This window comes from Physella acuta, unplaced genomic scaffold, assembly GCF_028476545.2.
Source record: "Physella acuta isolate Inbredline_101_S28 unplaced genomic scaffold, ASM2847654v3 ptg002288l, whole genome shotgun sequence".
Classification (NCBI taxonomy): Eukaryota; Metazoa; Mollusca; class Gastropoda; family Physidae; genus Physella; species Physella acuta.
This window is the reverse complement of record NW_026733786.1, coordinates 61,310-74,823: the sequence shown is the minus strand read 5'-3', so window position 1 is coordinate 74,823 and position 13,514 is coordinate 61,310. Positions and strand designations below refer to the sequence as shown.

The 13,514-nt window shown below is 32.7% G+C and overlaps 1 protein-coding gene across 1 annotated transcript; it reads right to left on the bottom strand.

The window, feature by feature from the left end:
• Positions 1-6,948: 6,948 nt before the first annotated feature.
• LOC131932831 (uncharacterized protein C7orf57 homolog) lies at positions 6,949-12,956 on the bottom strand. The gene is made up of 7 exons (XM_059289736.1): positions 12,861-12,956; positions 11,297-11,482; positions 11,080-11,209; positions 10,641-10,823; positions 9,296-9,427; positions 8,325-8,591; positions 6,949-7,835 (listed from the first exon to the last, which is right to left on the bottom strand). The coding sequence occupies exons 1-7, from the start codon at positions 12,889-12,891 to the stop codon at positions 7,769-7,771; spliced, it is 996 nt and encodes a 331-aa protein (XP_059145719.1). The 5' UTR covers positions 12,892-12,956; the 3' UTR covers positions 6,949-7,768.
• Between the last annotated feature and the right edge of the window lie 558 nt (positions 12,957-13,514).

Genomic DNA, 13,514 nt, shown 5'->3' with positions numbered 1-13,514 from the left:
TTGATAGCGATAATTTCTTGCAAAATCTCGTTTTTAAAAGTAGATTCTTTTTCTTCTAGAGTTTCTCTGTCGTAGGCGGCCTTAGCTCTGACGAAATCTTCACGGATGAATGGCCTCGAATAAAACGGCTGACTTCGCACCATTTCCAATAAATCGGACAGACATCTTTCCCGTACCTCTGTTGACACGGACGCATTGTCAAGAAAAATTGCGCGGTTTTCAAACTCTTTCATCAGAGCCAAAAAATTGTTTGCGTTTCCGTCTTGGTTTTCTGTTTCCTTTTCTATACTTGCCCTGCTCAATATAGTTTGACAGTTCTGTCTATAAATTACAAGCAGCAATCCGTAGTTTTTCAGAAAACACCCGCCGAAGATTTTTTTCAAAGTATCAAGTACTTTGAAATCCTCATTCCGACAAGCTGTTTCGTATTTAACCACATACACAAAGGCGTGAAAACCATGTGGGACCATGGTCGTTGCCGTTCCCAAGTGTTCCAGAAAATCCTGCAGCTCGGTGTCCGAATCACCGATGCCAGGCGTGTCCACGACTGTCAGGATGACGTCACCTGTTGTCACAGTGCCCCGCTGGACGCCAGCAGTTACAGAACTTCCGGTTGATGACGTCACTAAAACATCAGAGCCGAGGAGAAAGTTTCCGATTCTGCTTTTCCCTTGGCCCTGTTTCCCCAGCAACAAAAGCTGGAGATTCACTTCCCTCTAAACGAAACAAAAATATTGTATACTTATTTTTACAGAATATAACAACGTTTAATTTTACAGAAGCATAAAATCAAATTGAAAAAAAAATTTTCCCTTTTCGGACTTGACGGCTCATGGAGCAAGTGAAGTAGAGTTCACTTGTTTCTGTGACCTAGACATTTGAAGGAATAATGTAGCCAGCACTATGCCCAGCCGCCTTTACTTTCCCCAATGTAAGTTAGGTACCCATCAGAGCTGGGTAGGCGTTCCACTGACTTGAACCCGGATTCGAACTCGAAAATTTCGAGCACTATACCGCTAGGCCACGCGTCCAAAAGAAAAACATCAATGAAACATTAAGAAAACTAAAATTCTTGTAATTAATTTAATGAAGAAAAAAAAGGCGACAAAAAGTAAAGTACGAACCGAGACAAAAACTTAATTATCCCGGATTGTAGTGAAGAAACTGTCGATTGTAGAACACACATGCACACACACACGCACACACACGCGCACATACACATTTATAAATTGCAAAAAAATCGAACATATTCTAACACCCATCCCCCCATATATATATATATATATATATATATATATATATATATATATATATATATATATATATATATATATATATATATATATATATATATATATATATATATATATATATATATATATATATATATATATATATATATATATATATATATATATATATATATATATATATATATATATATATATATATATATATATATATATATATATATATATATATACAAACATGCTGGTATACCTTAGAGTGTGATACTCCATCTTTTATCCTCCTGTTTAAGACAGTTTGTAGTTTTTCTAAAGGAACAAGTCGTTGTGCGATCAGCAGACAAAGAATCTCGTACTGTGGAATAGTGCAGTTAAGGTTAAGTACACTTTAGTTTACTGGTCAGCAAGATATTTTCACCTGAGTCCATGATAGTTGTAAACTGTGATATTGGCTCTACTGAGATTCAAGTCATGAGTCTAAGTTTAAAATTTGGCGCTGAGTTTTTAAAATTTGTATTCTTACAATTTTTAACGAAAAAAATATTCTAAAACCCTCGGTTCCTGTTTTATTGCCTGGGTGTTTGTGTATGGTTCATCCAGTGCTGATGGTTGTGTTAATGTAACAAAAGAAAACAGTTCTTGGTTCGAAATATCAATGGCTTTATATACTGCAAAATGGGATTGGTTGGTTTGATAGTAGAACATTTTTTTTTGCTACAGATCAACAAAGCAGTGAGGTTTAAAATTGTTTATCCCTTTTTAGCTAAGAAAGTTAAAGAAATTTTTTAATCAGTTTTTCACGACTTACTTTGGATTTATCTTCCTTGTGTTGATTTTGAATGTCCAGAGAACTTTTCTCCGAGAGTTTTTCAAGGCTGGCGATTTTCTTTGTCTCCTTACAGAGCGAGTTTTCAAAACTATTCAATTTATCAGCGTAGTTCTTCAAATCCACTTCAAGTTGCGTGTTTTTGCTGTGTATATCCAACACCTGATTATAGATGTCAGTAGACAAGTGGTCAACTCGAGTGGTCAGTTGTTTCAGAGCTGAGTTGGTGGACGCCTGGTTTGTTTGGAGAGCTGCCAGGACTTTCTGGTTGGTCGTGTTTTGGCCAGATAAAATTGCTTGGTTCTTCGTCACTTCTCTGATCTCGTTCTGTAGAAGTTTTGTTTGACTTACTAAATCACCAGACAACTGATTAACGTTGGCTTCAAGTATCGATAATTTATCATCAAGTATTGACAAACCTTTCCCCCGATTGTTATCGATCAGCAATTGATTGATTTTCTCAAGGCTTTGTTCTATGAAATAAAAAAAAAAATTCTGAGACTAAATATTTACATTCTGCATACTTATAGTTTTTAAGTAGAATATAAAATTTTAAAACTATCTTTAGTGTTGTATAACATTATTTTTTTTATATTTTTAAAATAATCAGAATTATAAAATGGTTGACATTAATTAAATAGTTGTAAAATCAAGACATGCCCACATTTAGTTTTTCTTACCTAGTGCCGCAACACGATCTTGTAAAATATCGTAACTTGTTGATTCGCCTGCACATTTTTGAAGTGTTTGGTCCCCCTCTTCAGCTGGCGAGGAAAACAGTAAAAGCATGTCAATAGAGACGTACGCTAAGGTGGAAGGGGAGATTCTAGTTAAGAGCGTTTTATTGCTGCCCAAGTATAATTAGGAAGGTACACATTGAAATCCGCTTCTAAAAAAGGTAATTTAAACACTTCTTGTATCAAAATGTATTAAATCACAAAGTAAAAAAAGGAAAGTAGTCTTTCTTCTATTTCGTTCTTAACTGACAAAAATTCTCTCCAACATAATTAAATATTACGTGTCAACCTATTATGCGTGTCAACCTATTATGAGATGACTCAGTGACGTTCTACTGACTTGAACTGGATTCTAACTCGAAACTTTCGGGTCAGCAGTGTAGCGCTCTACTGCTAGACCACTCCGTATCATCAACACAACAACATTTAATCAACTCACATGTTATCACGCCTTCCAAATTACCAACAACAAAACATGTAGCCCTGTCGATTTTACTACAGATGTCGTAAAAGTTTTGATGTGTTCTTCCCTGTTTGCTAATCCAGTCTTGGGCCTCTGTGGTTATCTATTATTGGAAACAGGGCTAATTAGTTAATTAGTAATTAGAGTAATTTATTATTGTAGCATCGCTGTTATTTTTAAAAATTAAAACTACATGCACTAATTAATTAATGTTAAATCGTAATTATACATTAGACTAATTGATTTATGTAGCATCATTGTTGTTCAATCAAGAAGACATCTTAGACTAACAATAGGTATCAACATTTAAAGGTTTATCAATATTTTAAGGTGTTGTATAGGCCTATGTATCAACATAAAAATGTATTATGTATCATCATTTAAAGGTGTTGTGTATCGACATCTAAAGGTGTTGCGTATCAACAGTTAAAGGCAGAGTTTTTCCAGTCTACAAAATATCAAGTGCGCCTTCTTCCCCCCCCCCCCCCCCCGGAGAAAAAAAGTCTGGAGCAGACACTGGTTAAAGGTGTTGTAAATAAGTAACTTCATGAAGATTTTGACAACGTACAGCCCTTATATCACACCTAACGAATGCGTATGTTACTGGTGATGCATTGCTTTAATGTGCTGTTGACTGTTTAAATAGTAATTTAAATAGTTGTTTATGTTTTTTATTAACATAAAACATTTCTATTCAAATCAGAATTTCGTTTACACTAATGGCACTGTCATCCCCTCACTTTTATATAAACTATATAAGTTCTATCGTCAGCATTGACAAAACCTTATCCTAAATCATATGAGTTGGGTGTATGTCTTGACGTTCTCTGAACCCTTGAGATTAACGAACCCAGTTTAAGAACCACAGCTCTAGTATCTCGCTTACTGAACAAAGTGAAACAAAACTGCCAGTAACTTGTCAAGACAGGTTTGGGTCTTGACCTCCGCCGAACCCCTGAGACTAACTCACCGAAACCTTGGGGTTCGAATGAACCCAGGTTAAGAACCACTGCTCTAGTATGTCGCTGGCTGAACAAAGTGAAACAGAATAACCCAGTACCTTGTTGATGTAACCGTCCAGCTTGCTCTGTATCTGCCCCTTTTCTTCTGCCAACAGCTTCAGCTTCTGTTTGACGAACTCGATCTGTTTCTCTGAAGCTCCTGACATTGCTGACTGTAAGGTAGATAGTCGGGACATAAGGGTACACAATACATTTCAATTGGTACATTATACAGTAACATTAGGACACAAAGTACAATAATATTTTAGTGTGTACGCGATAAAATAACATTATAAAAGGTAGACGATAAAATAACATTTTAATGGGTTGCACACACTATAAAATTTTAACGACACAGTAACATTTCAGTATGTACACGATACAATAAAATTCTAATGTAAACACGATTTAGGCGTTTCAAAGGGTACACGATGCTATAACATTTTAATGGGTACGCCATAAAAGAACATTTCAATTGGTACCCGATACAATACAAAACATGAATTGGGTCATAACTTAGAATAAATTATTACCTGATGATGATAAGATAAGCTAAATCTGGTTTTTCATACATACACACCCAATTATACGATTACAGTTATCGATTAATAATACATATAAATGAACGTCTTATATATAATTATATATATATATATATATATATATATATATATATATATATACATACCTATACATATATACATATATACATATGCATATATATATATATATATATATATATATATATATATATATATAGGCCTACATATATATATATATATATATATATATATATATATATATATATATATATATATATATATATATATATATATATATATCATTGTGTTTGTGTGCATATAATGTATTCACTTAACTGTAAAAGTTGAAATAAAAATGACAGTGAGGATGTATGAAGTCGGAAAGACCTAGTTCTATCTAGCAATTTTCTAATCACTAAACACTCTAAACATTCATCAGTGTGAGATTCGGTTCAGTTAACCAACGGTTATATTTTGAGTAACATCTGGGAGAAACATCGATAACTTTAAGTTACAATCATTACAATCCCATGATTCACAAGGACAGTGGACGTATGGGAAAGTAATATCGGAAATTCCCTATTTTGATTTGAACTTTACACACATTTATATTCAAGTATTTACTTTTAGTTTCACTTTCTATGTATTGCCATAGGCCTATCAAAAACTCGTACATTATCGTGACACTTACATACACACACACATATATATATATATATATATATATATATATATATATATATATATATATATATATATATATATATATATGTATATATATATATATATATATATATATATATATATATATATATATATATATATATATATATATATATGTATATATATATATATATATATATATATATATATATATATATATATATATATATATATATATATATATATATATATATATATATATATATATATATATATATATGTATATATATATATATATATATATATATATATATATATATATATATATATGACATCAAAAACTAAATATGTATAATAAAACAAAGTATCAGAATGTTAAAATACTAAATCTCCCTTGGTTTATTGAAAGATCTGTAGTGTTAATAATAATATGCGAACCTGAATCTGACAAGGGGAGGTAACAAAAATCTTGCGAATCGTGTATGCCTATATTATATCAGATCTATATTGTTATCAATGGTGTGTTAAAGGCTCAGACGGTGTAGAGTGAAGTTTAGCTCCTACAAAATTGTGACATGTACTGTGTATTGGTAAAATACGGTTAAAACTATATGCTATACTTTTCTGCGATATTCATTGGAGTAGCGGGCTCGTAAAATGTTACCCTGTATTGTTCTAGTTTTACAATTATTATTTTGTGCGTATGAAGCGCATCGAAATGCCTTTATTTGTCCAAATGTTAGTATCAAAGCTAAACTTAAGATGAACTATCAATCCTAGACTCCTAGTCCCATAGTACTAGCAAAGTCAAACTTCAGATGAACTTACATGATCTAAAAAATTATGCACATAGAGATGGTAATATTGCTAATGGTAAGATATAGAAGAGAAGGGGGATAACTCATTTGGTGGGAGTTTTTTTATGGTCAAAATAAACACGGATTGGCTTGATGGATTTTTACATCCTTATCTGAAATCAACTACATCACGGTAACTTAAAAATTGGGAGGTGTCAATTCTAAATAACAGTTAAAAAACAAAACAAATGACATTAGCCCCCTCCCCCCTCCCATTATTAAAGGCCTACTGTAACAGTACTTCACTCTTTGTAAATAGGTCTAAAACTAGTAATAGTTTACTTGTGGGAGACTAAAGAATAACTTAATGTTTTAAAATCGTAATAGGGATTGATATCTTCAACTAACACGTAGTTGCTTATAAATTGTGTAATTCTTCTGGCTTGGTTTAAATAGAAATATGTAGTTGATAAAAATACAACAGTGATTTAAAATGTGTAGGTTTTACACATAGAATTTTAAAATTAAACACAACATTCTCCTTCTGAAAGTTAAACAGTTGAAAAGGAATATGATATAAAAATTAAAGGAGGCTCATACTTTTAAGGTCAAAGCTAATTAAAGTACAAAGCAACATTTACATTTTACAGCTGAAAAACAAAACCCAAAATCTAGTTAGGTCAAGATGAATGTTTATTTTACATACAGGAAGAGCATTCATCATTTATAAACATGTAGTTGAGTTTGATTGTATTTAAAAAATACAGTGCCTGCATAATAGACCTACTGTAGAAAATCAAAGCATACAGTAAATGCTTCATAGTTACTAAAGCAGTACAAGTAAATTAATCATAGGATAAATTAGTAAATATACATATCTAGGCCTATGTAAAAATATATATTTAAAGAAACATATGCACACATATTAGTATATTTAATATGTATGTTTATATATGTGCATGTGTGTATTTATATTTATATTTTAAGCCTTGACAGTGTGTGAGGAATGTGTCGAAATAAATTTGAGTATTCAATAAATTAAAGTTTATTTAGCTGAAATATTTCCCAGAGAAATTATCAGGACTTTTGATAATACTTTTTGTAAACATTTTCAACTATCTAATATAAGATTGTATAAGACTATCAAATGTTTTTGTCATTCTTGTTTTGTTTCTTATTGGCATGCCCTGTTCATGATTTACAGAGATTTAAACTGTGCCCACACAAAGTGATTGTAGTGAAACAACTAGCTCTAGAATAATGCTAAAATATAATACTAGATTGGGCAACAAGTAAAACAACATACAAAAAAAAGATATTCATTTGTAATACTTTTAGTTAATAAAAAGTGATTTTAAAAAAATATTTAAATTTAAAATAAAGATGTTACAAAAATGAAAATTTACTCATTATTAAAACTAGATGTTATATAGTTATTGTGGAACAAAGATGGATGGATTCATTGAAACAATATGGCAAACAGTTTTTTGTTTTAATTGGCAGCTGTCAAAAGTTCTGGTCTCTGGTACGTGTCTACTTTACTGGAAACATTCTTGAACCTGCAAGAAAAAAAAAAAATTTGTCAAATGAGGCAAGTTAAAATATGAACCTTTTTTTGTGACATCCATAAAATCAGAGTTGCTTTCATACATTTTTCTTCAGAGGGGGCACTTGAAATTTTTATGGAGGCGGGGCAGACATTGGTTTAGTATATATTCTCTAAATAAATGATTTACGTTTTTTATTTTGTCAGAGTGCAGCTGACACGATGTGGTGGTGGTGGTGGGGGGGGGGGGGGGGGGGGGGGGCAGTGCAATGTTACATCTCTCCACAAAGAGATGTGTGGAAGAAAGTGCATACAGTAAGATGTAGTTTTCTTGGTATTTTAAATTTTAGAAGAGAACCAAGTTAAAAGAAACTAAATCCAGTTTTATAAATGTTTATTTTATTTATGTTGAATTCTGGACTATTGAAACTTAGTTGTAAAATAAACACATTTAAAAATTTAGTGTTACAAAACAGATTTGGCTCAACTCTTGTACAATTACCTGGACAGTTTGAAGAGCTCCTTATCCTCATCCTCATGGGTCTTTGTTTTCTGAGCACTGTTGGGGTGGATATCTGACCTGGCCCGTCTGTGGGTCGCAGATGCTGTTTTTGTCTGACTAGTTCCAGCCTGCCTCTCACTGTCAGCAGCCCTGGGCTGGGCCTGAGGCTCCTGGTGCTGCAGCTCTGATAGCTTGGAGTACCACTGTCTCTCGTAGTCACCTGACAGCAGCTTGCTCATGCTCGTTGGCTCTTCTTTCTCACTTGGTCTAATGGGAGGTTAAAAAGTTGAATTAAAAAACAATGTGGGAGAAATTTAAATTGAGCAACTAAAACGAAAAAACAGACTAAATTGAACTTGAAATTAACTAAAAAAAATAAGCATACATTGATAAATACAGTATTCAATGTAAAAAGTTAATAAGCATTGTAAACACTTTAATTAATCTAGGCAAGTTTAACAATCTTAATCAATGCGGTTAAAGTAATCATTAAATTCTAATATTACTGGTATTGTCAATGTTTAGAAAAATAGAAAAAACAATTACAAATTTTCAAAAATCGGTTTAAAAAAAACAAAAATACAAGAAATTTTCAAGTTGCGTAATTTTTAAAATAAATTCTGTTTTAGGGCATAATTTAAACTGGTAATCAATGAATGAAACTAATCACCATGATGAATTTTAACGAAAAAATTCATAGACCCACGTATGTTTAAATATATTAAATCATAGTTAGAAATATTATATACATCCACCTATTGCCATCATATTTATGTAATATACCTGCAGCAGCTTACATCACATTTCATAACACCACTTACAGACATCACATTTATGTAACACCCACTAACACACATCACATGTTTATGCCTATAACACCTCTGTACCCACTTAAGGACATCACATTGATATAACACCCCTCTACCCACTAACACACATCACATTTATATAACACCCCTGTACCCACTTACACTAACATCTGTGGTTTGCTCTTCCTCTCCTGCTGCCCCTGCCAGTTCTCAGACTCCTGGGGTTTGACTGGTTTCTCTCTAACTGGGGGCTTCTGGGCAGGGCGTGCTGGCTTCTCATTTCTTACTCCATACCTGGTCATCAAACATATTCAAGGGTTAACAAACAATATGCGCTAATTTAAGGAATCAAGCAGCATTTTATAAAATAGGTTCTTTTTTATCTATCCCTAAATAAAATAAAACATTTCAGTAGACTACCACACCAAGAACTTTGACTCATGTTGGTAGTTTACAAATGTTTGGATTTTAAAAATGCATTACACCATTTTATAGTAAAGGACATGGTAAATTTTTATTAGATCCTACTGCAATATTGTAAAGCCTTATATTGAGATTTTACGAGTTAAAGTAAAAAATGCTTGTAAGCCAGTTCTGTGAAGTTATTCATCCGCCTATTCAAAATAGCACAAAATCTTTGAATATTTAAATAAATATTTAAAATTAATTGCAGTGTGATATAACAGTGCTCTAACTATAACAGATAATTCCATCCAGAGAGTCATCAGGTTTTTAAAAACATTTTAGATGAGCTGACCAGTAACTATACTGATAGTAAATAAAAAAAAAGTTACCCCTCTCTCTCCTAAAACTAAAAATAAATCCTACAGTTCCTTATATTTAGTAAAGTAATATATCTGAACATAAGGCATTTTTAACAAATTTCAACACATACAAGGAACCCAAAATGCACTTCTCTTTATTAGGACAATATTATTTGCTTCATGCAATAATAAATATTGTAATTTAAAAAATTAAAAAATGTTCCTATTAATTAAAGAAAACAAATGTGAATTTTAAAATGTTATGGCTTAAAAATATTTTATATAGATAATTAAAAACATGGTAAAAATATTTTTCGTGAGGGGAGAGAATACAAAAATCTTACAATGTTGTATGGTTCCGTATTACAAACGTTCATGAGCTAGAACATTGTTTGGTCTGAGTTTTTGCATGCATTATAAATGAGGTGTGGTCCAGTAGTAGCGTGTATGCTATATAACCTTAGTGTCTCAAGTTTAGTAATCTGGTACAATGTAGTCGGTAAAGAAGTAAAAGACTAATGGAAATATACAGGATGGTAACAAAAACATGATATAGATCATGCTTAGATCCTCCTCCTGTTGCAGTTTGCCATGTTTAAAGGATTTATCAAGCCAGAAGGAGAGGGAATCAGAAGTATTGAGCATGCTCATGCTTTGTAGTTAAGCATGTATGATGTAAACAAAGCAAGAATCACACATGTCAAGTTTTTATGTTTTTACTGAAACACACTAGTTAAGCCTACCCTTGTTTTCTCAGCTCAGGAATTCGAACAGTTTTGTCTGTGGCTGCTCTCCCCTCTTCTATCACAGAGTTTACTTCTGTGTGATAGGGGGCAGCACTGCGGGTAGGCCTCACCTCTGGATCTTCAAAGGATGGCTTGTAGCTTTTGTGTACCATATATTCAGGCAAAAGAAACTCCCACTGCCTGTTAAGTAAAAATAGTTTTTAAGAGGATGTTAGGAAGGTAAATACTCAAAGTTTTAAATTTAAAAAAAGAAAATTGAAGATTGTAAGAATATTATTTCAAAATTTAAAAAAAGGAAAATCTTAGTTATGAACTAAGATAAACCCAAAAACAATTTCCAATATTAAATTGGTTATTATAAGTAAGGAAGTTAAAGAAAATGTGAAGATATACAAGAACAAGAAAATTATTTTCACAGTGAACATAAATAACTAACTGTTGTTGCTTTGGTTTTTCAGTTTCATCCTCTAATCTGTTGTCTTCTAAATAAAACCAATCATTCCTGGGGTAGCCCACTGGACCATCGGAAACTTTGTGGTTAGTGATTGGCTTGAATGACAACAAATCTGGATAAAATACAAGAAAAGTTAATTTATAAAAATCATTTTGGATATTGTTACAGATCACTTATTAAATTTTATAATTAGTGTTACCTTTTCTTCCTCCCATCTTGGCCATGCGGATATATTTAGAATCTGTTTCTCTGAACACCATTTCTCTGACTTCGGGTCTTTGGGTCGATGCTGGGTCATCAAACCCAAGTCCTGGTATGTTAGAAGGAGCTGGGTAGTCCACCTTGGGACCAATCTGTTTTTTTGCTGGAGCATGATAAAACCACCCTAAGAAAAGAAGATATCTAAGATCAGTGGTGTCAATAGCTAGGGTAGGAGCGGTCGGCGTGGTCGAGTCGGTAAAGCTCATGGTTGCTAAACCGAAAAGACTCGAGTTCGAACCCCCGGGCAGATGAGGCTCGTTAGCTGGGGACAGCCACTCTTCTAGGAGAGACAACTCCAAAATTAAACAACTGCTGCCTTGTAGTTTGTTCTTGGTTGGACAAAGGCTATGGAAGCAAATCCAAAAAGAAAAGCAGGCTGAAATCGGAGTCAATGGCCTCAATGGCGCATAACCAGTTGACACATAACGCTTAATTGTGTTGGAAGTGTGGTCGAGTTGGCAAAAAGCTCATGGTTGATAAATTCAAACAAAGTCTCGAGTTCAAACCCACTGGCAGATAAATCTCGATCCCCTTCAACACTAATAATTAAGAACGAAGAAGAAGAAGCTAGTGTAGGTGTTTACTGTTTATTATAGTAGTAGGTACAATATTTACATAAGCGATATTTTAAAGAAAATAGATTTTAGAAGAGGGACATTTGTTATAATAAATAATAATTTAAATAAATATGCTTTAATATCAATAATATGGCCTAATATCTAAATTATAGATCTAGATTTTGATCTATTCTAGATTATTCTTGATTTACTAGGTTACTAGAATAAGTCGATCACTGGATTCTAGATATTATTATTATTATTATAATTATTATTATAATCACTAAGTACATATCTACTATATATTATATAGGCCCGATATTGTATATTATATATAGGACTCGGTAAAAGGTGAACGTGAAGCGGGGGATAAAATACGCTAAAATGGAGTTTTACTCTCTAAGTCTAATCTAGTGAACCTAGGAGGGCCTTATGATAGAGCCTAGAGTCTAGTCTTGACTAGATTCTATTTTCTTGGACTCTAACTAGGACTAACAACTAGGTCCAAAGCGCTGTGTACTACAGTGTGGTTGAGTGTAGTGTAGGTAGACTCACTACTATTTCTGAAAGAGTACTAAACACAAAGTAAGTGTAGTAGTATAAACTGTAAAGAGTAAACTTCAGTAAACAGTAAAAAAAAAATAAACCGGGAGCGATCTCCCCTAAACTGTCTCGAATATTCTTTTATAAAAAAAACAGGGGATGGGAACTCGGGATATAGTATATAGACATGAATTTTTTTATAAAAGAATATTCGAGAAAGTTTAGGGGAGATCGCTCCTGGTTTATTTTTTTTTATACAATACTTTCTCTATACTATACTTCGTTTATACGAGAAAGTAAAAAACAGTAGGCTAACCAACAATTATCAAATTATCAATAACAATTTTAGCACGATTAGCCAAAAATTAACCTAGAATTATAAGTCATAACGCTTTTCCTTACCACACTCTTTTGGATTTTGACTGACCGGCATGTTTATTTAAAACAAGCAACAATAATATGAAATAGTTTTACAGATTGGATCTATTGAACTACAAATTTGTTAAAACCGATAGTTGAAAGAAAAGGTCTTTAGAAATCAACATCCGTTGTCAATGGCGACAAAAAAAGCAATGGAATTTTTTTGCCAGATAAATTTTTACGCTTGTGGATGTTTAAAAAATTAATAACAATATTCCGAATAATAAATGTAGGCCTATATATAAACTTACGTATAGGACACTATATATTCTCTTGTCTCCGTTACTCATCCTGCTACAACAAACAAAGTTAAATGCTATGTCGTTATCTTGACGTTGCTGGCCATTCACACACTTTGCTTACCACAAGAACAGATCGTTATGTACATCTATTTTGATACTGGCTTGTCACATCTCACATTGTGTCACTGAAACACACGGTGTGGGGCGCCATTGATAACAGCCCTGGCGACGTGTCCCGCTACGGTCTGACTACTGATTGTATACGGGGCAATGGATACATTTGAAAGGTGAGTTTTATACCAACATCTCAATTCGTTTGTTTTTTGGTAACAAGTACATGAATTTACCTCTTAATTAAATATATTTAATTTTTGTTTAAATTCACCCACATGAA